Raw genomic sequence first — 25,727 nt, forward strand, 5'->3', positions numbered from 1 at the left:
GTTGACATTTTTGCAGATTTATTAACAAAGAAAAACTGAAATATCACATGGTCCTAAGCATTCAGACCCTTTGCTGCGACACTCATATATTTAACTCAGGTGCTGTCCATTTCTTCTGATCATCCTTGAGATGGTTCTACACCTTCATTTGAGTCCAGCTGTGTTTGATTATACTGATTGGACTTGATTAGGAAAGCCACACACCTGTCTATATAAGACCTTACAGCTCACAGTGCATGTCAGAGCAAATGAGAATCATGAGGTCAAAGGAACTGCCTGAAGAGCTCAGAGACAGAATTGTGGCAAGGCACAGATCTGGCCAAGGTTACAAAAAAATTTCTGCTGCACTTAAGGTTCCTAAGAGCACAGTGGCCTCCATAATCCTTAAATGGAAGACGTTTGGGACGACCAGAACCCTTCCTAGAGCTGGCCGTCCGGCCAAACTGAGCTATCGGGGGAGAAGAGCCTTGGTGAGAGAGGTAAAGAAGAACCCAAAGATCACTGTGGCTGACCTCCAGAGATGCAGTCGGGAGATGGGAGAAAGTTGTAGAAAGTCAACCATCAATGCAGCCCTCCACCAGTCGGGGCTTTATGGCAGAGTGGCCCGACGGAAGCCTCTCCTCAGTGCAAGACACATGAAAGCCCTGCATGGAGGACTCCAAGATGGTGAGAAATAAGATTCTCTGGTCTGATGAGACCAAGATAGATCTTTTTGGCCTTAATTCTAAGCGGTATGTGTGGAGAAAACCAGGCACTGCTCATCACCTGTCCAATACAGTCCCAACAGTGAAGCATGGTGGTGGCAGCATCATGCTGTGGGGGTGTTTTTCAGCTGCAGGGACAGGACGACTGGTTGCAATCGAGGGAAAGATGAATGCGGCCAAGTACAGGGATATCCTGGACGAAAAGCTTCTCCAGAGTGCTCAGGACCTCAGACTGGGCCGAAGGTTTACCTTCCAACAAGACAATGACCCTAAGCACACAGCTAAAATAACGAAGGAGTGGCTTCACAACAACTCCGTGACTGTTCTTGAATGGCCCAGCCAGAGCCCTGACTTGAACCCAATTGAACATCTCTGGAGAGACCTAAAAATGGCTGTCCACTAACGTTTACCATCCAACCTGACAGAACTGGAGAGGATCTGCAAGGAGGAATGGCAGAGGATCCCCAAATCCAGGTGTGAAAAACTTGTTGCATCTTTCCCAAAAAGACTCATGGCTGAATTAGATCAAAAGGGTGCTTCTACTAAATACTGAGCAAAGGGTCTGAATACTTAGGACCATGTGATATTTCAGTTTTTCTTTGTTAATAAATCTGCAAAAATGTCAACAATTCTGTGTTTTTCTGTCAATATGGGGTGCTGTGTGTACATTAATGAGGAAAAAAATGAACTTAAATGATTTTAGCAAATGGCTGCAATATAACAAAGAGTGAAAATTTAAGGGGGTCTGAATACTTTCCGTACCCACTGTACTAAATTTCTTTCTCCTTCATTAGATGCTCCTAAAAACACATCTGCGCATGTAAATCCATCTGGTTTTGTTCTGGAGGGTCGTTCAGTGACTCTGAGCTGCAGCAGTGATGCAAACCCACCGGAGCTCAACTACACCTGGTACAGAGACACTGAAGAACCCCTGAAACCAGTGCAGACCGGACAGAACCTGACCATCAACAACACCAACCCGACACACAGCGGACGATACGTCTGTACAGCTCAGAACAAACACGGCGCTCAGAACGCATCAGTGCTGCTGGACGTCCAGTGTGAGTATCAAGAGTCTGATCTGATTTACTCACAATCATTAGATTATTAGACTGGAGATTTAAAAAAATAAATAAATAAATAAAATAAAATAAAATTAATTTAAAAATAAATACATAAAAATAAAATAAATTTAAAAAAGTATACATTTGCATTTCGGTTGCATGCTACTGTAGAAACACTGTAAAATAGGTGTAACACTGTGATGCTTTTGAAGTGTTTTCTTCATTTACAGAAAATTTGTATGGAAAGACCATAAGAGATTTGGTTCCCCTTCTGTAAAAGCTCATGTTACAGAGCAACATGTTCAAGTTACGTTAGTGTTTTGAAATGCCAGATTTCAATATAAAACCTTTGTGAAACTGCACTGATGCCAGTGAAATTGCAAGAAGCTGTCAACAGCCTTTTTTTTTATAATTCTAATGCAATGTGATTAAATGCTGGGGTACGAGAAAAAATTATTTTCTGTGGTAACCGGCATCTCAAATTCTCTAAAATTCCTTGAACATCACGAGTCAGTAGCCGTACGCTAAAGTAATGGGAAAATATGATTAGATGAGCAATATAAGACTTCACGAAGCATAATGTACCATGAGAAAAAATTTTCACATTTGCACATCTCTAAACTTGTGTTAAAAGAGGTGTTAAAAAAAAAAAAAAGGGTCAGAACCACACTTTACATTTTAATACATGCAAATATTAAAGACTAAAACAGAGTATGTGATGGTTCACACAAAAATGAAAATCTACAGTTTATCATATTCTCTCTTTCAGTTGCACCCAAAATATCCATCTCTTGTAACCAAAGCAGTGAAATCACATGTGTCTGTGAGGCTCATGGGAATCCCTCGCCTACACTAAAGTGGCATCTATCTGGAAATGTTCTCGCTAACTCTACAAACACGTCCATCAGCAACGAAACTCCAGGAAACACAAGCTTGAAGAGTGTCCTAATCAACTATCAGCCCCTCACAAACACGGCCGTCCTGCAGTGTTTCAGTGCAAACACTCACGGCACTGCCAGCATCAGCCAAAAGTTTCATCCCGTCACAACAACAACGCCGAAGACAGAGACAGAGACACGTGAGATTCGCTTCTCTGACACGCACAACAACAGCTTTATCTGATCAACACAATGAAATCTCTAGAATAATTTAACCCTTCTGAAAAAGAAGTACACTTAATTTGCATTGAATGTGAGCTTGAAGTACACTACAAAAATCTTAAAAGTTTATCACACTCTTGTATTATATTTTTTTATTATTTTAAAATTAATTATTTTTATTTAAACATTTTTGGATTTATTTAATTCTTAGCTTTTCATTATGTCAATATGATACAATATTATCCTATTCAATTTAATGTGATAAACAAGTTAAGTCACAAGTCACTTTCATACACACAAAAAGTAATCAAATGTAATCTAAAAGTAATCAAAAAGTAGTCGGATTATATTACCTAAAATGTGTAATGTAATGGATTACATTACTAACTACATTTTTGTCATGTAATTTGGAATCAGTTACTAACGGACTACAATTTGTAAGTAATCTACCCAGCACTGATTAAGAGTGGTGAGCTACAAAAGACCAAACTCTGAGCAATAAAACACTGCTTTCCAGGTTTCCATCATCCATCTATGCTGCTCGGAGCTGCTGTCGGCGCATTAGCGATGATGATCTTGTGCATCATGAAGATCTGCTATGAACGGTGGGTACACCAGACAAATGTGATTTGAGGGAAGAAATCATGATACATTTTTCCAGAAAACTAGACTTTTATATGCCATTTTGCTTCTCAAGTAAATCTATCTTAATTTAAGAATGTTCAAATATTCACTCAAATAATAATGAAAGTTCATAGTACTTAATAGAAAAAAGTTGCGTGAACTCAGTTTCATTGTAGTCAGTGTTAATTTCATTGACGAATAATTTTCGTCATAATTTTCGTCAACGACATTTTTTCACGGACGAAAACGAGACGATGACTAAATAAAAATGCGTTTTGAATGACTAAAACTATGACTAAAATCTTCTCTAATTTTCATCAACAAATAAAAACGAGATAGAGAGGGACGATTTGGGAAGATATCCAGTCAGGACTGCTGTCCTGTGTGAAAGATGCGCACGTTTGAAGTGTAACGTGCTGATCTAACCGCGGGAAAAGCGGCGCTGTTGCGCGCTCTACAGGCTCGTCCAGCAGCACTTCAGACTGCTTTGCAATTAATGAATAGCACACATTTATGCCAAATGATTGCTTATGAGCTAATGTTGATGAATTTTGACAATGTTTACTACACAACGTTTATACAGTAATATGTTTTAGACGATTGTAAGAACACATTTTATTATCCCTCACCTGAACTTAAATGAGCAGCCTGCAACTACAGTACAGACCGCAGACATTTCAGAATAAGAGTCACGGTGTATTTCGGGATGGTTTATTATTATTTTTCCCCTGGTCATTATTTTGTTTACACAATAAACTGTATTTAACTTAATTTAATTCATAGTAAACTACTGTATCTTCTGTCACAGGAAGGAAAGACTAAGAACATTATTTGACACATAATTCAATATATTTTACAAGTATAAGGGTTATTATAGTTAACTAAACCTAAAACCATAAAAAAATCTTCATTACTTGAAATAAACGTTAACTGAAATAAAAAATAAATATAGAAAAAATGTAAACTTATTTTATTTCATCTAGTTTCCAACCTTTAGCTTAACCTGATGTACTAAAATAACTAAAACAGAAATAAAAAACTATATAGACATTTAAAATCAAAAATTGAATTGAAATGACAAGTACTGAATTGAGCTCTCTTTCGTGTGTTTTTGCACTTGAACGGTCAAAAACGGTCCGCTTTGGCGAGTAAAGTACCGTTGGTTGTCTTACGTGAACATAAACAGTTTGGAGAATATCACATGTATATCAGTGTATTGCATTCTGTGTATTGTTATAGAAATGCTTACTTAATGCATTACGATTTAACTAAATTAGATTTTAGTCAATCTACTGTAGATTTAGTCGACTAAAACTAGACTAAAACAATTTCCGATGACAAAAATATGACTAAAACTAAATGCCATTTTAGTTAAAAGACTGACTAAAACTAAATCTAAATTTGCTGTCAAAATTAACACTGATTGTAGTAAGCTGAACTTAATATGATTGAGTTGAGTTGCAGCAGATTTCTAATTCCCAGCATGCTTTGCGTCAGACTGTATAAATAAATGATGATTGGTGTTATGGTGTTATTTTGTGTGCTTTTGCACAAGATTAACATAGGCAGACATAAGTTAATGTTTAATGTTGTGTTATGTTGGGATTTACAGGTTCTGTTATGTTAGTTTTGAAGGATTATCATTGTGGTGAAGAGTAGAGCCTGTGGTTAGGTTAAGGATGGGCTGCAAAACTTTTAAGACAGCATATACTGTATGTTGTTTGATTATATACATGCAAGTATATAATGACAGTCTCTTTGATTGTTATAATAGCATGTGTTATTTGCTATCTAACATTTAACCAAGATCTGTGTGATGTTTATGTAAATGAACTGTATGTAATTAACATTATGATGAGTTGGGCAAGGCTGAGAACTGTGGGAGCGAAGGGATGCCGGTGACATGATTGTTAATGAGAGACACCTGTGTCCCACACTAGCCTTGCTCCGTTTCCACAGCTCTCGGCCACGCCCCACTTGTCACAAAAATGTTAAGTTTTACTAACTTAAAATGAGTTAGTTTACTTAAATGTTTTGAGGTAATAAGTTTCCTGAAATGTTTTGAGTATCCTGAACTTATTGAGTTTTACAGTGTAAGAATCTATTTTTTGATGGCCTCAAAAATTTTTCAGAAGAAGGAATCCCAAAGCTTCAGGAACCAGACAAGATGACAGATCTGGACTCATTCTGACTCAAATAGTGAGTTCAACACGCTCACACTATTAATTCTCAAAGACATCACAAACGGCCGTTCAGCACTGATTCTACTGTGTTTCTGCTCCATCAGGCCACTGCTTCCGATGGTGACGGCGAGTGTGTTTACGCCGTTACACATAAACCACCAGAATCTCCTCATTATTCCTCCATCGACTTCACGAACGCAGAGCCGCCGTCAGGAGAGATCAGGGGCGTCTCCTCGCTGACAGAGGAATATGCTGTGGTCCGTCATCGTTCTGCAAAAGACGCAGCATCTGCGACGGACCCCAAGAAAGACCAAAGCCCACCAGATAGCAGGGCGAAGATCACGGATGTGTCATCAGAAGACACGATTTATGAAAACATGTCCCGTCGCTTGGTTGCTTAAAGACAGAAAAGGAACAGTTGCGTTGCGTCCGAAATCAAATACTTCCCTGCTATACAGTATGCAAAAAACAGTACACCAACAGAGTAGTATGTCAGAATACAAAGTATTCAAAAAACAAGTACCCGGATGACCTACTACTTCTGAAGTGCACATTCGATGAACACTTTACTATCACATGACACGGCAGAGGCAGTGAAGCGACGCAACTGAGGCTGTAGGTCACATGACAGTGACAACAAGTCACATGATAGTACCTACTCAGACAGTGTGCGATTTCAGATGCACCGCTGGTCAGTGCAGGTGTTGTTGAACAGTAAAGGTCTATCCCACTAACACATGTCTACACCAGACGCGACTGTTGTCGCTCGCGTCGCAACAGCTAAAAGCCATCTACACTGGACACGTCAAAGCGCCCGTTGCAAAGCATTTGTTCTTCATGTCAGTATGTCATAAATAGAACGAGGCATCAGTTTACTGTCGGACATTTGTCGCTTGCGTCGTGCCGTATCTAGTGTAGACAACATCACTGAATATAATGGGTTCTATTGTCTAATAATGTTTTTTTTTGTCGCGTCCGGTGTAGACACGGTGTAAGGACGATAACTATAATGATAACCATAAAGATTCGAAAGATTAAAGATTTTTTAAAAATCATTCGAAATGTAAAGCAATAGCAGAGTCCACACCACAACTGTAATGTTGTAAATTTTTTGAGTAGAAGGAAAAACATGCTTAAACTTCTGATATATGGTTTTCTGAGCACACACCTGAAGCATGTGCACAGAAAGCTGGCTGTCAGATGGCACATCTCGTGAGTATTAAACTAATTTCTCTTTCACGTCTTACTGCACTTAAACTGTCAAATACACACAAGGTTAAGTCAAAAACACACAAACAGTCGGTTATGTCTGTGAACATAAACAACAAGGAAAGAAATCGCATGTGTATATTAGATCTGTGTATTAAAGTTACAGAAGCGTAATATACAGTACTTACTGCTGTATATGCTGTTAATATGATCCAAACAACAAAAGAAATACAGATAATCACTCACTGCTCTTGATTAAATAACTTTAGTAACTTTAATAAGAATACACTTCTTACGCGAATGCTGCTTTGGCGAGGAGATAAACATGGCGGACTGTGTACAGCTCACTCAGGGGAGGAGCTAAGCTAATAAGACAGATCATCACCAGTCATGGGCGGGGCTTACAAAAGAGTAGGGGGAAATCTGGAACCGCTCATTTGGAGAGAATGTTTATGATTTATGCGGATTATAAAAAAAGGATTGGGTGGATTTTTACCATTATAGGCACACACTGTGGACACACATCTGTGTTCAAACACCTTATAAAAGTGAATTTTGCATAATAGGTCCCCTCTAAAGAGCTCAAATGTTTTAAGTGGTAGACAACAAAACTCCAGAGTGCACATATAATAAACAGAACAATATCGTTCGTTGGTGTGGATGCTAATATTGTTATAGTTATCGTTCTTGGTGTGAACGGGCCTTAAGACTGAACCAAAACCTTCAAATCTTTATGCACACGTCAAACACCACAGAAGGATTTTTAGAGCGATTTAAAGGATATAATATAATATTGACAAAGTATTGTTCATTGTTTGTTCATGTTTAATAACTTACTGAAAAGTGTTACCAAAATAAGATATGAAGTTTGTGGTCTTTGGTCAGAGATTTTACAGAAAATATAGGATTCAGAAGTTCATTTCTGTAAAATATAATAAGTTTGAACTTTTCTTACCAGATCAGCAGTGGGAAACATACCTGACCTCAGCGTGTTGTTTATGTTGCACATTATTTGTGATTGTGAATATCGTCAGCTTCTTCTCGTGTCACGCTTTCAGAAACACCTTTAAAAATAAGAGCTCCTTCTGGAGGGACAAAACATTTCTTTTTAAAACATTATTTTTTATAATTATACATAAGTGTCTTTATTTTCTATTCAAAATGTAATTTTATTACTATTTTTTAAAAGGATCATAATTGTAATCAGCTTCATACATTGTTTATGAAAAAAGAATAGATAAAGACTAACATTGATTTACTTGATTTCATAAGTGTTTTCAGAAATATCTGAAATGAAATACTGACAAAAAGAACAATGCTGTGAAATGAACCTCCATTTAGGACAGTAGTAATATTTCAATTAAAAATACATATTTATATTTATAACTTTGATAAAGACAATATGAAAATAAATGGTGCCTTTGTGTTCAAAACTTCTAAGTGATCATCTTTATTCATGTCAATATATTTCTCTTTTTTAAAAAAACTAATGCCAGGTAAAATTGCAGGCCATTCTGTAGCATGTCTCATGAATCAGCACTCAAAATATACGCAGCTCTATAATCATGTCAACAATCATGCACTACTTCTGACAAAACGTGAACAATACAAAGGCTAGAAAACCCATCGACAGCAACGAAGGGGAAGTGAAACACACAAACTATATCTTTAGCAACCTGTTTTCGAAAAGAAATACAGAAGAAGTGCAAAATGGGAAACATTATTGTGGGTTCAAACCACTTACCTCTCGTGACCACATTAAGCAGGCTGCATGCTGTTCAGTTATGTTAAACACAGGTAGGCCTATATATAATAAACCCATGTTTTACTTCTGTCTTTGTTAATTCATACCGCTGTCATCATGAATATACGTGTCACTGCCGTAATAGAGCTGATGTTAACACATTTATCATCGAAACAGAGATGCAGAATCTGAAATCCATTCTGACTGATCTTAAATTCGACTCGAAACTGAAGCGGACTGTGGTAGTTTTTCTTCCCTATTGTGACGTAGAGCCTATATCCGAGCAAAGCTGCTGTAATAAGTCCGTTTAATAAGAATACAATTAATAACATCATCTCTGATTCGAGAAAAACGGCTTCTCGAACAAGAACAAATGTAGGGCGGGACTTGATTTTGTCCATGGGGAACTGATTGGATGGTTGAGGTTTGCTATTGGTCGATCTCATGTGAGTGACAGGCCGTCCCGCCAGTAAGAAGGAGGGGACGTTATTTTGATTAAAGATTGCTAGGCACGTGAATTTAAAAAAATAATGACGTGGACGGATAAATAATTTATAATAAATACTGGAGTAGGCTACATAAAAAAACAAGAATTGTTTTTTTGTTGTTGTTTTTTTTTGGTGATTTTAAAGCTCATTACATATTATAAATAGTATATTTTGTTCTGAATGGCTGAACTCTGACCTGATCTGCTGCCCTCCAGACACAAGCTTACATGTCAAACACCCCAACAAATGGTTTGACAAGCCCAGTTTTCTAGAAACTAACAGTTGTGGTGAGACGCTTTGTTTAAAACTGCATTTAGTTCACATCACAGACTGGAAACTGACACTTTCAACATGAAGAAATTCAAACCACTTCCTTCACAACCAGTTCATGGTTGGGAAAGATAATATGCGCAGCATGTCACAGTATGTTTTTTTTTTATATATATATATATTTTGTAGATGTGCTAAACTTTAATTTGGTCAATTAATAATAAAATTACCTATAAATTAATAAAATGCATTTTTTATATTAATAACGTTATAATATTTTTAAATTATATAAAAGTAAAAATATAATAAATATGAAATAGTGCATATATTTAGCAAAATACTCCTCTCTATAGTTATATACAGCATATGCTATGGTCAATAAATGGCTTATCATTGCATGGCAAAATGGATGTGTGGCGTGAGAGCCTGAGTGTCAATTGCAGGAGAGTTGGCAGTCCTGTGAGTTGTGATGTGTGTAAGTATGAAGACGACAGACACATGAACTTGGTCATTTCAGTTTATTTTCTCATGAACTCTTTGCAACAAACGGTCAAGCACATACTTTATCAAAGTACAGTTTCCATTCAAAGACCTCGACCGTACACGTTTGACAGCACAACATGGAGACAAATGTTGAGTAGAGAAAGGTCAAAATCCATGTCAGCCGCTACTTCACTGCTGTGAACATCTCGTATGTAAAAAGCAAACATGCATGTGTTATAAGGAAGAAAGAAACGTTTTCAGTAGGGGACATTTTTCTTTTCATTAAAAAAACTTTACTGCAATCCAGCTCATCAAACCCAAAACCCAAGGATTTCACCACAAACGGCACTGTAAAAACATGTCGGGCTTGAGATTGTAACGATCACGTTGGCAGTAGAAGCTTCATTTGAAAGCTCAGCTTGGCTCAAAACTAAGGGTTGCCATTATTAAGACACCAAGGTGTTCGATTCTAGTAGAAAAACGGCTGTGTATTTCAAGACCGGAATGATTTTAGTGTGCATGTGCTTCTCTACTGAGACTGATACGCTTAAATGTTAACGTGCAGGAGAACAAACATCTCAAATCGGTCTAAAATAATCTCTCTACTATTAATAAGTAAGCTGAGGAAGACGTGTGGGTGGTAAACATGAATACTGTGTGCGAAACATACAAAAAACCAGATGACGGAAGGCAGATACTTCTTAGAAACGGCATTCTAAAAATACAATTTGGCAATTGACCATCAGGGGGCAGTGTAAAAAAATGAAAGCTCATGATGACCTCAAATAGTGTCAATTGATCATCATGATGCCGTATGAAAGTCACATCTGAAAATGGAAGATTAGCTGTCAATTTTACCTCAGATTCATAAAACTGTATAAATACACACATTTTGGTTCATCTTTAAAGCAAATTAATGAGCAAAGGTTAAAAAACAAATGGTAACAGGACTACAAAACGTATCTAGAAGGAAGAAGCACAGGCTGTGCTGCATAGACACTACAAGAACATGAAAAGTCAATGATTTAAAAGCTAGTGAGGGACGTTCCCTCCTGAAATCGGACGAATACGTTTGCAGGTAAAATCCCTTTAGATTCAGAGCACTTTAAACAGTGGTTAACAACAAATAAAACAACATTGAAACGGAGACTCGACACATTTTTCTTCACTTTTTTCGCTTTTCATCAAAAAAACATGGGAAGCCCTCGGTCATTTCCGGAAATAGATGTTCTAAAACAGCCATTTGATTCATCCTTGCAAATATACATTTGTACATTTTTTGGTATGTATATAATTGAAAAAGGAACATATTTATATACTTTGAATATTTACAGACTGATGAACTGCTCTTATGCCCGTCTGTAGACAGAAATATCCTCATCTAACGCTCACAAAAAGAGACTGACGATAAACTCATCGTGTTCTGCTGTACAAGCAGACCAAAATAATTCACACTTAAAATCATTAATCATCAGAAATAACACTTAAATTTACACACACACAGACATATACATATATATACATATATATATATATATATATATATATATATATGAAGTTAAGTATATATAGTTAGATGATAATCATTATATACAATTTTACTGAAAATGTAATAATGGATGCATTAAGATAATGCATTAAAGTTGAGGGTATATGCTTAATTGTCATAAAAATAATAAATTGCTTCTAGGCTCAATTTTTCTTCATGAATCGATATTTTTTCTTTTGATTTTGGGTGTTTATGTTAATATATAGTTAGTATAAGTGACAACAGGATAAAAAAAAAAGTTATGTTATATATGCATCAGATCTGTGGCCTTTCCCTCTGAATGCAGCAAACAAATTAAGATAAAAAGACAAAATCCGAACCAAAAATGCAGTGAAAATGCTTGACTATGTTCCTGTAGGCTTTAGTACCACATGGTACAACAGTTTTCCGGCTTGATTAAATGGTATTAGAACAGACAGGATGCAAACAAACCAACAAAAGAAACACTAAGATAGAAAGAAAATGCTGAAAACAGCAAAGCTTTTGAGCTCCATCGGTGACGACGATCCTTAGTGCTGTGACAAAACACTGTCTTTAGTCGAGAAGGCTAAAATCATCAAAGGCAGCTTCTCCGGATTTTGGATGGTGACAATAATGTAAAGGAGAAACACTGTAAAATGTGGTTGCATATATAATTGGTATTAAGGAGAGTCGTTATAAAAGGACACCTTTAAAAATAGCACTCGCATCAATCATCGAGGATTCGGGTCGGGCCGTGAAGAAAGCTAAAGAAACACCTGTGTGCGTGTGAACAGCTGAAGACACCTCTCCGGAGGACGAAGTGCTTGGAGGACGAGGACACACACTTCCTGTGCGCTCCGGTCATTGGGTCAGCGTGCTGGAAGCTCTGAAGTACGACAGGAACTTGAAGCACAAACTCACGACGAAGTACCAGATGTTCCTGGCCATCTGAGAACGAGCGATGAAGACGCGCCAGATGAAGACGAGCAGCACGGTGTTGAACGTGTATCGGATGTTTCTCAGTCTGCGAATGGGAGGAAGAGAGTTAATAATTCAGCGATTTGATTAAATGAAACACACGTACTGACGATCAACTTGCAAACTGATCTTCTGTTTAATCAACCTTCCTCTTCTCTATGGACAGGATTCAGTGTTTTAGGAGTTTCACCCAAAGCAATAATAGTAATATATATATATATATATATATATATGTATGTGTGTGTGTGTGTGTGTGTGTGTGTGTGTGTCTAATTATTAATGTATATTCATTTACACACACATACTCACACACAAATAATTAGATGTTATGTTATATATATATTTCATTTTAATTTCAGTTAAAGTAAAAAGTCTTAGTAATTTTGTTGTGTTTTTGTCATTTTTATAAGTTTTCATTTTAAAAATATCTAGGTTTTTTTATTAATTTTTATATCAGTTTTAGTTATTTTAGTACATCAAGTTAAACTAAGTAAAAATTAGACAAAATAAGTTTTTTATATTTAATTTTATTTCAGTTAAAGTTTATTCAAAGTTTTTTTCTTTTATTTATATAATATAGTAATAATATAACATAATATAATGTATTAAATGCTATTGATATTTATTAATAGTAATAATCATCATTATATTATAGTATATTATATTAACAGTATAGTAATTAATAATATTTATTTCAGTATTAACAATACATGCCTTTTTATAGATTTTATTTTTTAATATAATATAAAACTATAATATAAACAATAATAAATCTGTTTTTATTACTAAAATGTTTTTTGCTTTTTTCTCATTTAAATTTTTTTCTGTATAAGTTTGTTTTTTATATTTAATTTTACTTCAGTTAAAGTTTATTCAAAGTTCTTTATTTTATTTATATAATATAATATAATTAATATACTGTATTAAATGCTATTGATATTTATTAATATTAATAATCATAATATTATACTACAGTATATTATATTAACAGTATAGTAATTAATATTTATACTTATATTTCAGTATTAACAATATATGCCTTTTTATAGATATTTTATTTTTTAATATATTATAATATAATATAATGAATCCGTTTTTATTGCTAAAATGTGTTTTTTTTCTTTTTCTTCTAATTATAATTTTTTCTGTAGATATTTTATTTTTCTAATATAATATAATATAATATAATATAATATAATAATATTTTAGTACATCAAGTTAAACTAAGTAAAAATTAGAAATAAAATAAGTTTAAGTTTTTTTATATTTAATTTTATTTCAGTTAAAGTTTATTCAAAGTTTATTCAATTAACTATTTTTATATGGTTTTAATTTTAGTTTCCGTTATAATAATAACCCTGATAACAGTATATATTTTTACTGTAATACTATACAAATGCTATATTACAGTAATGAGAATCACCACTGAGAATAGTTCTGGATGCAATAAAGTAATGCATTGAATTTTGGGGTAAATGTGCTTAATTGTCATGAAAATGACAGGAATAAATATGTAATAAAAAGCAGTTGTATGACTTCTGAAGCACAGAAATCATATGAGCTACTTTTATGGATTATTTTGCATGTGGACGTACTTTCTCAAGTGCTGTCTGGCGGCGGGAATGTCCGACATGTCCTCGTTCAGAACGTACTTCTTGGTGCCAATGCAGTAATTCTCGATGTACTCCGGCCAGTTCAGCTGGCGAACGTCAAAGTTGAAGGTCTGAAAGATCACAAGGATGAATTCAACACAGTATTTCCTCTCTAAATGTTAGTATTTGCATCTCATTGATCCCAAAGCTGTTTGTGTGTGTGAGGATGTACCTTCCTGTCCTCGGCGCTCAGGTGACTCATCAGCATGTTCATGTTGTCAGAGTTCCACTCCCAGTCCTGACTGCTGAAGTACTCCAGCAGACCGATGGCTTTGTGCAGACGGTTGAAAATACGCATCATTCTGAACGAAAACACACAGACACACTCAGCACCTCTCTGAACAACCAATCACAGTTACGCTATTATAATGTGTTTGTATATTATATATACACACACACACACACATTATAATGTGTGTGTATATATATATATATATATTATATATATATATATATATATATATATATATATATATATATATATATATATATATATATATATATATGTATATATATATATATATATATTATATATATACACACACACACACACACTATTTATTACTATTAATAATTAAAATGTTATATTATAGTATATTATATTAATTTTAATATTAGCAATACATGCTATTTTATTTTATATTTTCAAATGTATGTTTTTTTTTCTTTAGGTATTAATATAATATAATATAATATAATATAATATAATATAATATAATATAATAATACTACTGATATTTATTAATAAATATTATATATATTATATTAACAATGTAGTAATTAATAATAATATTTATATTTCAGTGTTAACAAGTGTTTTTATAGATATTTTATTTTGTAATATAATATAATATAATATAATATAATGTATTAAGTGCTGTTGATATTTATTAATATTAATAATCATAATTATTGTATATTATATTAATAATATAATAATTAATATTTTTATTACAATATTAACAATACATGCCGTTTTAGTTTTTATTTTCTAAATTCTACTTTTTCCATAGATTTATTTTTTAATATAATATAATATAATTCTCTATTACAAAAAATTTAGCTTTTTCTTTTTTCTGCAGATATTATATTTTTATATAAATATAATATTATATTATTTTATTTTATATAAAATATAAATGCCATTTTAGTTTTTATTTTCTATTTTTTATTTTTTCTATAAACATTTTATTTTTGTAATATAATATATATTTCTGTATTTAAAAAAGTTTTTTTTCATTGAATTTCTATTTTTCTGTAGATTTAATTTTATAATATAATATAATATAATATAATATAATTCCTATTGATATTTTATTTTTATTTATATTATATAATATACAATATTGTTCAAAAGTTTGGGGTCATTATGATTTTATAAGAATTAATACTTTTATTCAGCAAGGACACATTAAGACATTTATATTGTTACAAAAGATTTTGAAATTGTAATTTTATATTACGACACATGCTCATTAATCAGAACAGAAATGATTATGTAAGCCTATGTATTGTTGTTTCTCACTGTGGTTTCTGTCCGGTCAGTCTGAGGAAGAGGTCGTAGAGGAGCGCAGGGAACTTGTGGCTGACGAGGATCCAGTACTGGTTGATCAGGTAGTTGGAGGTGATGTTGGCGTTGGGCCGGCGGAAAGCCTGTTCTAGAGGATTCCTTTTGAACGTGGACATCACGTGATGCTCTGTAAAGCAAATATGTGTTCAGTATAAAGTCATACTGGAGCTTGAGTTATTATGTAATGTCTTAATGGCACTGCAAATATGATATTTTACTGCTGTCACACGGCAGCGTGTTGAACACACTGTAACTGAAGCATGAGATTAACAGCATCAACCTGAACGTAACACAACACGGCTGAGTGGAGCGGCACAATTAGCTGTATTTTAATCATGATCACAATTTCTGCTTCTCTAATAATTAAGCATAATCCTCACGATTTTAGTTTAACCATTATCGTGCAGGATTACGGCTGAGAAGTGTTTACAGGAAGAGGAAGATCCTCATTGGAATACGCTTCTGCCTGTTGGCATGGTGATGTTGGCAGCCAGATGTTGCTCATGGTAAACCGCCCATTCTGCTGTTACCATGGCAATGCCAGAATCCTGCTTCTCTGCCCTCCGGCGCCAACATACACCGCGCATACAGTAGGCTATGATCCGAATGATACACTATGTGCTCTCGTTGAAACAAAGTACTATACATTTGCTAAAATGTGCTGTATACCATCAGAGCACACTGTGAGGAATACTCTATCCCACAATGCAGTGTCCTCAACTTGACCTTCCACTTCCAGTGTGTTATAATATAATATTTCTATTCCTTTTATAGATATTCCTTTTATAGTTTTTTATTTTAGCTAATTCATTTATATAATATAATATATTTTTTCTATTAGATACTTTATTTTTTATTTATATAATAATAATAAACTAAAATAATATAAAACATGCTGTTTTATTTTTTTTATTTTCTAATTTTTATTTTATCTATAGCTAATTTATATAATATAATATAATATAATATAATATATTTTTCTAGTTACTTTATTTTTATATAATAATAATAATAATAATAATAATAATATAAAACATGCTGTTTTATAATATAAAATTGTTTTTCTATAGCTGATTTATAATATAATATAATATAATATAATATATTTTTCTATACATATTTAGTTATTTATATAATAATAAAATAAAACAATTATTTATAACAATTTATTTATATTTTTTTCTACCCTAATTTTCTTCCATAATATAATATAATATAATATAATATAATATAATATAATATAATATAATATAATATATATTTTTTTCTATACATACTTTATTTTTTATTTATATAACAAATAACAATAATAATATAAAACATGTTGTTTTATTTTTTATTTTCTAATTTCTATTTTTCTATAGATAATTTATAATATAATATAATATAATATATTATAATATTTTTCTATACATATTTAGTTATTTATAAAATAATAAAATAAAACAATTTATATTTATATTTTTTCTATAGCTAATTTTCTTCTATAATATAATTAATATATAATATAATTAATATAATATAATATTTTTTCTATACATACTTTATTTTTTATTTATATAATAATAAATAACAATAATAATATAAAACATGTTGTTTTATTTTTTATTTTCTATTTTTCTATAGCTAATTTATAATATAATATAATATAATATAATATAATATCATTTTCTATACATATTTAGTTATTTATATAATAATAAAATAAAACAATTTATTTATATTTATATTTTTTCTATAGCTAATTTTCTTCTATAATATAATTAATATAATATAATATAATATTTTTTTCTATACATACTTTTTTTCTATATAATAATAAATAACAATAATTATATAAAACATGTTGTTTTATTTTTTATTTTCTAATTTCTATTTTTCTATAGCTAATTTATAATATAATATAATTCTTCTATAGATATTTTATTTTTATTTTTATAATATAATATACACTAAGAGATACTTTAAATCATTAAGGATGCATTAAATTTATCAAAACTGACTGTAAACACATTTATAATGTTACAAACGTGATGATTTGACGTGACGAATAAACCTGAAACGTTCTCAGCCATGATCTCCCCTTTGACTCTTTATTTGATCATGCTGCCAAAAGTTAAAGACATCTGTTCTCAGAACTGGATTAAAAATGCAAAATAACTATTTATGCATTTGACTCGATCTTCCATTTGCAATGTAAATGAACCTGCAGTTACGTAATTATGATTTATTTTGAGTTTGGAACTGGAATTAAACATGCAACAGAGAGACAATAGTACTGTTTCAGCTGTACTGTTTAATGCATACTATTGCATTAATTTGGTAAGAAACACTTAAATTAAACATGACTCCAGTAATTGTTACAGTGTATGTAGTATACAGTATATGCAGTGCAGGTTAGAGACGCATGTTACGCACCGATCTCTCCCCAGTGGAAGGGGTTAATGCCTCCCGTTGTGCAGTTGTACACCAGTGCAGTTTTCGGTCTGAAACGTGAAGATAAAAACAAGGAAATCACAGTGTGCTGCATGTGAACAACATCATATTTTCCCCTTATGTAAATATGCAAATGCCGAGGGATTTTCCAAGCTAATATTGCATGTCTCTATCCGTTTAATCACCTGCAGGTGTAACATAAGCAAATCAAAGCGGTTTTGCGAGGAAGCTGCAGGTGTACCTGTGCACCGCGGTGTACCAGCCAGCAGCCAGCGTCAGGTTTATAACCACGTCTACGGGAATCAGATCCGCCACCGCGTCATTACTGGCTCTCATGGTGCGCAGAATGCCCTTCCCAGCCTGCATCCAAACACAGAAAACACACGCTCATTCAAAGAGGACGTAACTGGAGCCAGAAGCACCATATGCCTTTGTTTGGCTGTGAGGTCCATGGAGGCATTTAGGAGGCTAATGAAATTCAGACTAATTAAAAAGAAGGGCAGATTGTTTTCATTGCTTAGGTCAAGGAGTGATATGAGGAGGTGAATTGTGCCAAGTGTGCCATTTTTTGGATGTTAAAGGGGACCTATTATGCCTTGATTTTGTTTTTTGGCTCTACTAGAATAGGTTTTCATGCTTAAATGTTCAAAAAACACATTATTTTCCTCATATTCTCCACTGTTCAGCTCCTCTCTTCCCAGTGTGTCAGTAACGCTCTGTTTAGTTCCTGTCTCTGTGAAGCCCCTCCTTCTGAAAAGCACTGTGTGCTGATTGGTCGGCTGGAGCAGTGTGTTGTGATTGGTCAATGAAACTTTCACTTAAGAGCAATCAAGATCGCAGTTTTAGGCCCAAACTAAGCAAAAATATGCAATTTGCTGCAGATGCTGATATTTTTTATGGCAAAAATGTAAGTGAAATCCAAATAGCTTGTAATGTAAATCAATGAGATCTTTTTTAGTATAGCAGATACTTACATAAAGTGCACATAAATATCAGTCGTCACTCTATATCTGCCAATATATCTTTGCAAGAAAATATTGAAATGCTTAGGTTTTATGATCAAAGCTCTGTAGTTTTAAAACATACAATACAATACAATACAATGATGATTGAGAGATGAACAAAATAAAATAAAAATGATGTCTGGATAATCAATAATTGTTCATCTTGAAATATAAAGTTATAAAGGGTTAATACCACTCTGTGAGGTGCAGGATTTATTAATATTTGAGATCTACTGTAAAAGCAGAAAATGTGATAATACTTACAGCAATGAAAACGCCACTTGGTCCATTAAAATTGTCTATCCAACCCTGTAAAGAACACAAAAAGAAACAATTGTGAATTTTTTTTATATATATATATATATATATATTTTCTTTTATATATTTAAATTGTTATGGTAATTTTGTTGTGTTTTTGTCAATTTTTTTTGTTTTTGTTTTTGTTTTTTATATATAACTATGCATATATGATTTTGATTTTGTTTTAGTTATTTTAGTACTTCAACTTAAACAGAAATGAGAAACGTCTAAATCTGAATATTTTCTGTTTTATTTTAATTTTAGTAATTTTGTTGTTGTTGTTTTTTTTTAAAAATGTCTATATAATATTTTTATTTTGTTTTTAGTTGTAATTATTTTAGTACTTCAACTTAGACTAAATTAAATAAAATAAGTTTAAGTTTTTTTTAAATATTTTGAATTAGATTTATCTTTACATTTTCTGTTTATCTTTAAATTTTATATATAATTTTAGTTAAATTTTGGTAATTTTGTTGTGTTTTGCCATCTATATATATTATTTCAAGTAATTAACACATTTATCATTTTAGTTTAAGTAATGATATTAACCCTCCCTCAGATGTCTCTATGATATTCTGCTATGTAGAAATGCCTATGGTTTATGCAGTCATTACCTACAACATCTGAGTTACCAGCCCAGATCTTTAACCATTAAGTCCCAGAGTTCTCAAAGTTGTAAACTATTCCGGTGTAGCATCTGACAGCAGATCCATCACTCACGGGGAAGGGCTCCTGCCAGCTGGCTCCGACGATGGAGGGCCGTATGATGCCGATGTTGAGTTTGCCGCTCTCCTGCTGGACCACACACTCCGCCAGAGCTTTGGTGTAGGTGTACGTGTTGGGTCGGTCACCTATCAGGCGCGGTGTGATGTCAAGGATGATATTGTCATCCATCCACCTACATACACACACACACACATACACACGTCAGTTAAGAATGACAGGCAGATAAATCACTGCTCTGCTTCAGGGTCAGTACAGCCTGTCAGTCAAAACATCAGCGCTCTGATGCAATATGACTTGTCAAATACCGTGGAAAAATTCAGAGTAAAATATATTATTTTTCCTAAATATTACTTTACACATAATTTTAAGATGGGGGTCCCTTGCATGATCATATTGGGGGTTTATGCAAATATTAAGGAGATTTTTTTTTAGGCCGTTTTGTGTGTTACTGAGGTATTTTTGTTTGGTTTCATTTTGCATGGCATATAAAAACCTTATTCTACTAATTAAAAAATATTAAATAAGCTGTTTAACATGTTAGCTAGCATTAAAAATTAGAATTTTGAATAGTGATTATGGCATAATTTTATTTCCAATATTTTCATTTTTGATATATGTTTTAGCATACAATAATTTTATTCACAAAACCATTATAGTTAACTAAAACTGTAACTGAAACCATAAAAAAATCATTATTTGAAATAAAACTAAAAAAAAATTGAAATATTCAGTAACTAAAATATATTTTAAAAAATTAGTGTTTTTTATTTCAGCTAGTTGCAAAGGACACATTTCTCATTTTAATTAAATTAGACTTGACATACTAAAACTAAAGCTTAAATAGAAATTAATGAAAACTATACAGACATGTTAAAAAAAAACAATGCTATAAAAAAATACTAAAACTTTAAATTAAAATGAAAACAGAAAATATAAAAACTGATTTAAAATATTAAAACTATAAAAGCACCTCAATAATACTAAAATAACTGCAGTAACTATAGCTGAACTTTGATCTTGAATACACACCTCCCCTAGAGCGGCCTGATTCATAAGGTTGTTAGTGTGGTTGCAGTGTAATGATTCTGTAACTGAGTTTTATATGATGATGATGATGATATACTGAACTCACTCCAGAGAGTCGATGAGCTTCTTGGGCTCGACCGGAGGAGGGTAGATGACCTCATCGATGTGTCTGCGGTTGCAGTTGGCGTAGGCGGTGGAGATGTGGATGAACGCCTGCAGGTGCTTCATCTGCTGCGCCAGAGAGAGGAGCTGCTGCGTGGCGATGACGTTTAACTGCAAGGCATGCCTGCGGGAGACATACGCGTTACAAACATCGCTGATACACTCGTGGAAGATAAGATTCTATACGGAACCTTCAAGGGTTCCGTCAGGTGCTTCATATATAGAACCTTACAGGGGTTCCATCATGGGATAATTTTATGCATTTAGTTTTAATTCATTCATTTTGTTTTAATTCATTTTTAATTAAATTTTATGGATTAAGCATCTAATAAAACTTAATAAAATAAAATAAATAAAAATTTACATAAACCCCGCCCCCCGAGAAACACGCAACAAAGGGGGTGAGGCCATGTTGGTCTGCTTTAGAGAAGAGGAAGAGTTGTTGTAGTAGAGTGTTGTTGACATGCCTTAATTTTAAGCCGGATTGCTTCACAAACGAGGGTCAATTCAACGCTGGATTTGCACTAAAGTTTAACATGACGGCACATGCTAGTCGATGAGTTGTATCAACTCCACAGCAACTACATAAATTCATCCACTAACCATTCAGAAACGTCTAAAAGTTGTAACTTCTTCCTGAGTCTCTCCATCAGTGTCGACTCCGGTTTGAACAATGTAAGGCTGAACACCGTTACTGACAATCCTCATTTTGGCTGCTTGAGATTCTCCAGCTTTGTTGTTGTTGAGCAACCGAAGCATGAACTGTTAAAGCTCCGCCCTCATTTGCAGCTCATTTACATTTAAAGGGACACACACAAAAACGGCGTGTTTTTGCTCATACCCAAATTGGGGCAAATTTGACAAGCTATAATAAATGATCTGTGGGGTATTTTGAGCTGAAACTTCATAGAGACATTCTGGGGACACCAGAGGCTTATATTATTGAGAAGACTAATTAAAACTACTGCATTCTTAAAACACATTATGGCACTAATGCTTTATTTTCCTTAAAAAAAAAATGATGCAAAAGGTCCCTGGGAACAGATGTGTGTGTAGAGGAGGATCTGTGAGTCGATGAAACCTTTCATGCTCTCGAGTCAGCAGTTCACTAATAATTCCTTCGTTCTTCCAGCAGTGTGAACATCTGTTCCTCAGCCGGAGACACACGACACAGCACTCTCTCTCTCTTTCTCTCTCTCTGATTCTCTCATTTCCCCCCATCTTTAACAAGTGTAGCTTTTCATGTCCCACCACACACTACCATTCATAAGTTTGGGGTCAGTAAGATTTATTAATGTTTTTTGAAAGGGGTCTATTATGCTCACCAAGGCTGCATCTATTTGATCAAAAACACAGTAAAAATTATGAAATATTATTACAATCTAAAATAACTGTTTTCTGTGAATATATTGTAAAGTGAAATTTTTTTCTGTGATCAAAGCTGAATTTTCAGCATCATTACTCCAGTCTTTAGTGTCCATCTATCCATCTATCATCTATCCATTCATCCATCCATCCATCCATCCGTCCATCCGTCCATCCATCCGTCCGTCCGTCCGTCCATCCATCCATCCAACCATCCATCCATCCATCCATCCATCCAACCAACCAACCATCCATCTTTAGACACACGGTGCAATATTCTCTGAATGTTGTGGTATGTCATGCGTAACTGCTATACGGCTCCTGTGACTCACTTCAGTGGTTCGTCGAAGCGTATTGTGGCGGCGCAGTGGAAGACGATGTTGATACAGGAAGTGAGTGTCTGTACGTCCTCTGGACTGATGGCGAGGCCTGGCTGCGTGAGCTCGCTGCTGATGGGTATGATCTTCTGATGAAACTCAGGGTTATCTTCACGTACACGGTCAAACAGCTGCAAAACCAACACACATGCTCATGTCAATGATGCTAAATAATTATATCGCCAGAAAACATGACAATAACATGAAATTATCAGTCATTACATTCTCTGAAATACTCATACAATCTGAGGTGCACTTTACTGTTATGCTAATTTAAATAAAATAATTACTGTATTATATGAAAACCTAAAGCGAATCCCCATTGAGAATAAATTAATTAATTAATAAATACTGTATTATTGGAAAACCCAATGCAAATCACCATTGAGAGTAAATAAATACTGTATTATTTGAAAACCTAATTAAAATCATCATTGAGAATGAATGGAATAAACAAAAATAAAAATAAATTTAAAAAATGAATGAATGCTAAAAACAGGCATAATTTTCTTTATATTTTATACAATTTCTCACCTCGTTTCTTTTGATTTTGTGTAAAATGCAATTTGTACATGTTTTTGGTCAGAAGATATTACGTAATTTTCAGCTGGTCAAACAGCAAAATGCAAATGACAAATCTCATCATATTATGTCACTGACTTCAGCGTTTATATAATGAAGAAAACCACAGGCTGAAAAAATAAGACATTTATTTGCCGCATCTTGCCTGCCGGGTGACGTGACGACACGGTACATGCGTGCGCTTGTAGATCACGAATGTGCTCGCATGTGATTTCTGTCAGAGTAATCTGATATCAAAAGAGGATTTGCAGAGGCTCTGTGTCCTCTCGGCTCAAGCTGACACACATGTGCTGACTTATGTTACCCACAATTCCAAGCGTCTGGCAGTGGCACATTCCAACAGCCACAGCCAATCAGAATCATTTCTCAGTATGAGATGGACGTAATAAGTGACCCGCCGTAACCCCACCAGCAGGCACCTGCCGAGGGCGAGACAGATGCTGCGTGATTCCTCTGACAGCTGTTTGTCTCTCACACACACTCTAGCACTGCCAGTGTGACACTTTTTACATATTTATCCATAAGCAGATTTGCATTTCCTAAAGGAAACAGTGTTTGCACAGCATCTTAATAAGAGTGGTGAAGTTTGAGGTAAGTTTCAGTGTAAATTAAATGGCGGATCAAAGTGGTTATATTGTAATGTAATTAATAATGTCATTTTTGTGATCATTTAAATGTCTTGCACTGCATTTTGTTGTTTTTCCCTTCTTTTTGTCCTTTGGATAAATAAAAAAAAGAAACAGTGGATCAGAGCTACTTCACTGTCATCAGAGTAGAACCAATCAGCATTCAGTATGCAAATAAGCACCAGAAGACCAACTGCAATTTGGAACACTCTTAAAATAAATAATAGTGTATCAGGTAATCCGAGCTGGTGTGAGTGAGTGGAGGCGGAGACTAATTTGCATATCCATGGTACGCATATACTAAATGAAGCAAGGGTGTCAAATTACATTTAAGCTATTCTAAGGCATGAAGAAATTATTTTCACAGGGAAAAAATGTCATTTTGTTTATCAAAGATGAGTTTTAAGGGATAAAATTACTGACTACAGGGGCAATCTTTCCATTCCACAAAAGTTTCTTTAAAGTGCAAAAATGTTCTTTAGCTTTTTAGAATGTTCTTGCTTCTTTTTAGAACTGTTCACTGAATGGTTCTTCACACCTCACTGTGAAAACCCTCTTTTGGAACCTTTATTTTTTAGGAGTGTATGCAAATACTGACTATAATATGCAATTACGTCATAATAGTCATGTTTTGAATTCTAGATTAGATTTTGGAGATTTAACACTAATGAACACAGCTGCCCTGTTTACTGTAGTTAACTGAACTGTTAAACATCACATCTAACCCTTCCTGAAGGACGAGAACTAGAAATACACGTCACACTCCAGTTCTTCCTGGCTTTTACCCAGAATTGCTGGGAAATTCTCTGGGAGTACATGATGCCGTGTTGTAAAGTCATGCTTGCATGTCAGGACACAGGATGATTTTATTTGCTTTCACAATGAGTTGGTTTAGTCAGGCTGAAAATTTTGTCAAAGGCGTGAGATGTACACAGTCAGTTGTTTCACACACTCTTTCTTGCAAAATTAACAGGAAATTTCACAATTTCAGTTACAACTGTTGCTATAGGAGTTTTTTTTTTATTTCAGCTTTTTTAAATGCTTACGGTAAATCTGGCAAAAAATGTAGAAACGTTTTATATTATCAAACACACACACACACACACACACACATGGAGAAAGATGGATAAAAAAAAATTATAAAAAACAACCATTTAGACAGCACATAAACCTTATAGTTTGTGCACAGTAATAAGCAACTATCTCCTCTTTGACAACTTAAGAATTTTCAAATGCAAACAAAATTGTATGATTTTAATATGGAAAATCATTATGGGGACATTTCCCACAGCTGCTGCATCCTTACACACTTAAACATGCAAATAATATGGGAATAAAGGCAGATAATATCATCTGAATGCATTAGTGTGGTCATAACTGCCATTAACATTGATTACTAGAGAGATCAGACAGCATATGGGCCCTGAGTGCAGTCTAGCCAACACACACACACACACACGGAGAGATTTGGAGAGAGTACAGAGGATGCTGTGCAGAAAAGCATTTAGAAGGTCAAGATGCACACAGAACTACAGAGGAAAACT

The 25,727-nt window shown here is 33.8% G+C and overlaps 2 protein-coding genes across 15 annotated transcripts in view; one reads left to right on the forward strand and one right to left on the reverse strand.

Moving 5' to 3' along the window:
* Positions 1-8,324, forward strand: part of si:ch73-177h5.3 (B-cell receptor CD22) — a 117,931-nt gene extending 109,607 nt beyond the window's left edge. For all 12 annotated transcript variants that reach the window (XM_051891288.1, XM_051891286.1, XM_051891283.1 and 9 more), the window contains 5 exons: positions 1,499-1,765; positions 2,538-2,846; positions 3,386-3,473; positions 5,625-5,691; positions 5,780-8,324. In XM_051891288.1, the coding sequence (XP_051747248.1) occupies positions 1,499-1,765; positions 2,538-2,846; positions 3,386-3,473; positions 5,625-5,691; positions 5,780-6,076 (1,028 nt within the window). In that variant the 3' untranslated portion in view covers positions 6,077-8,324. The remainder of the gene's footprint in view (positions 1-1,498; positions 1,766-2,537; positions 2,847-3,385; positions 3,474-5,624; positions 5,692-5,779) is intronic.
* A 1,565-nt stretch (positions 8,325-9,889) lies between these two features.
* si:dkey-97m3.1 (fatty acyl-CoA reductase 1) overlaps positions 9,890-25,727 on the reverse strand; it is a 37,579-nt gene continuing 21,741 nt past the window's right edge. For all 3 annotated transcript variants that reach the window (XM_051891301.1, XM_051891302.1, XM_051891303.1), the window contains exons 3-12: positions 22,931-23,106; positions 21,178-21,357; positions 20,040-20,217; positions 19,284-19,328; positions 18,257-18,375; positions 17,998-18,065; positions 15,535-15,706; positions 14,182-14,311; positions 13,953-14,080; positions 9,890-12,403 (exon numbers count right to left, since the gene is read on the reverse strand). In XM_051891301.1, the coding sequence (XP_051747261.1) occupies positions 12,241-12,403; positions 13,953-14,080; positions 14,182-14,311; positions 15,535-15,706; positions 17,998-18,065; positions 18,257-18,375; positions 19,284-19,328; positions 20,040-20,217; positions 21,178-21,357; positions 22,931-23,106 (1,359 nt within the window). In that variant the 3' untranslated portion in view covers positions 9,890-12,240. The remainder of the gene's footprint in view (positions 12,404-13,952; positions 14,081-14,181; positions 14,312-15,534; positions 15,707-17,997; positions 18,066-18,256; positions 18,376-19,283; positions 19,329-20,039; positions 20,218-21,177; positions 21,358-22,930; positions 23,107-25,727) is intronic.

This window comes from Ctenopharyngodon idella, chromosome 4 (genome assembly GCF_019924925.1).
Source record: "Ctenopharyngodon idella isolate HZGC_01 chromosome 4, HZGC01, whole genome shotgun sequence".
NCBI classification, from domain to species: domain Eukaryota; kingdom Metazoa; phylum Chordata; class Actinopteri; order Cypriniformes; family Xenocyprididae; genus Ctenopharyngodon; species Ctenopharyngodon idella.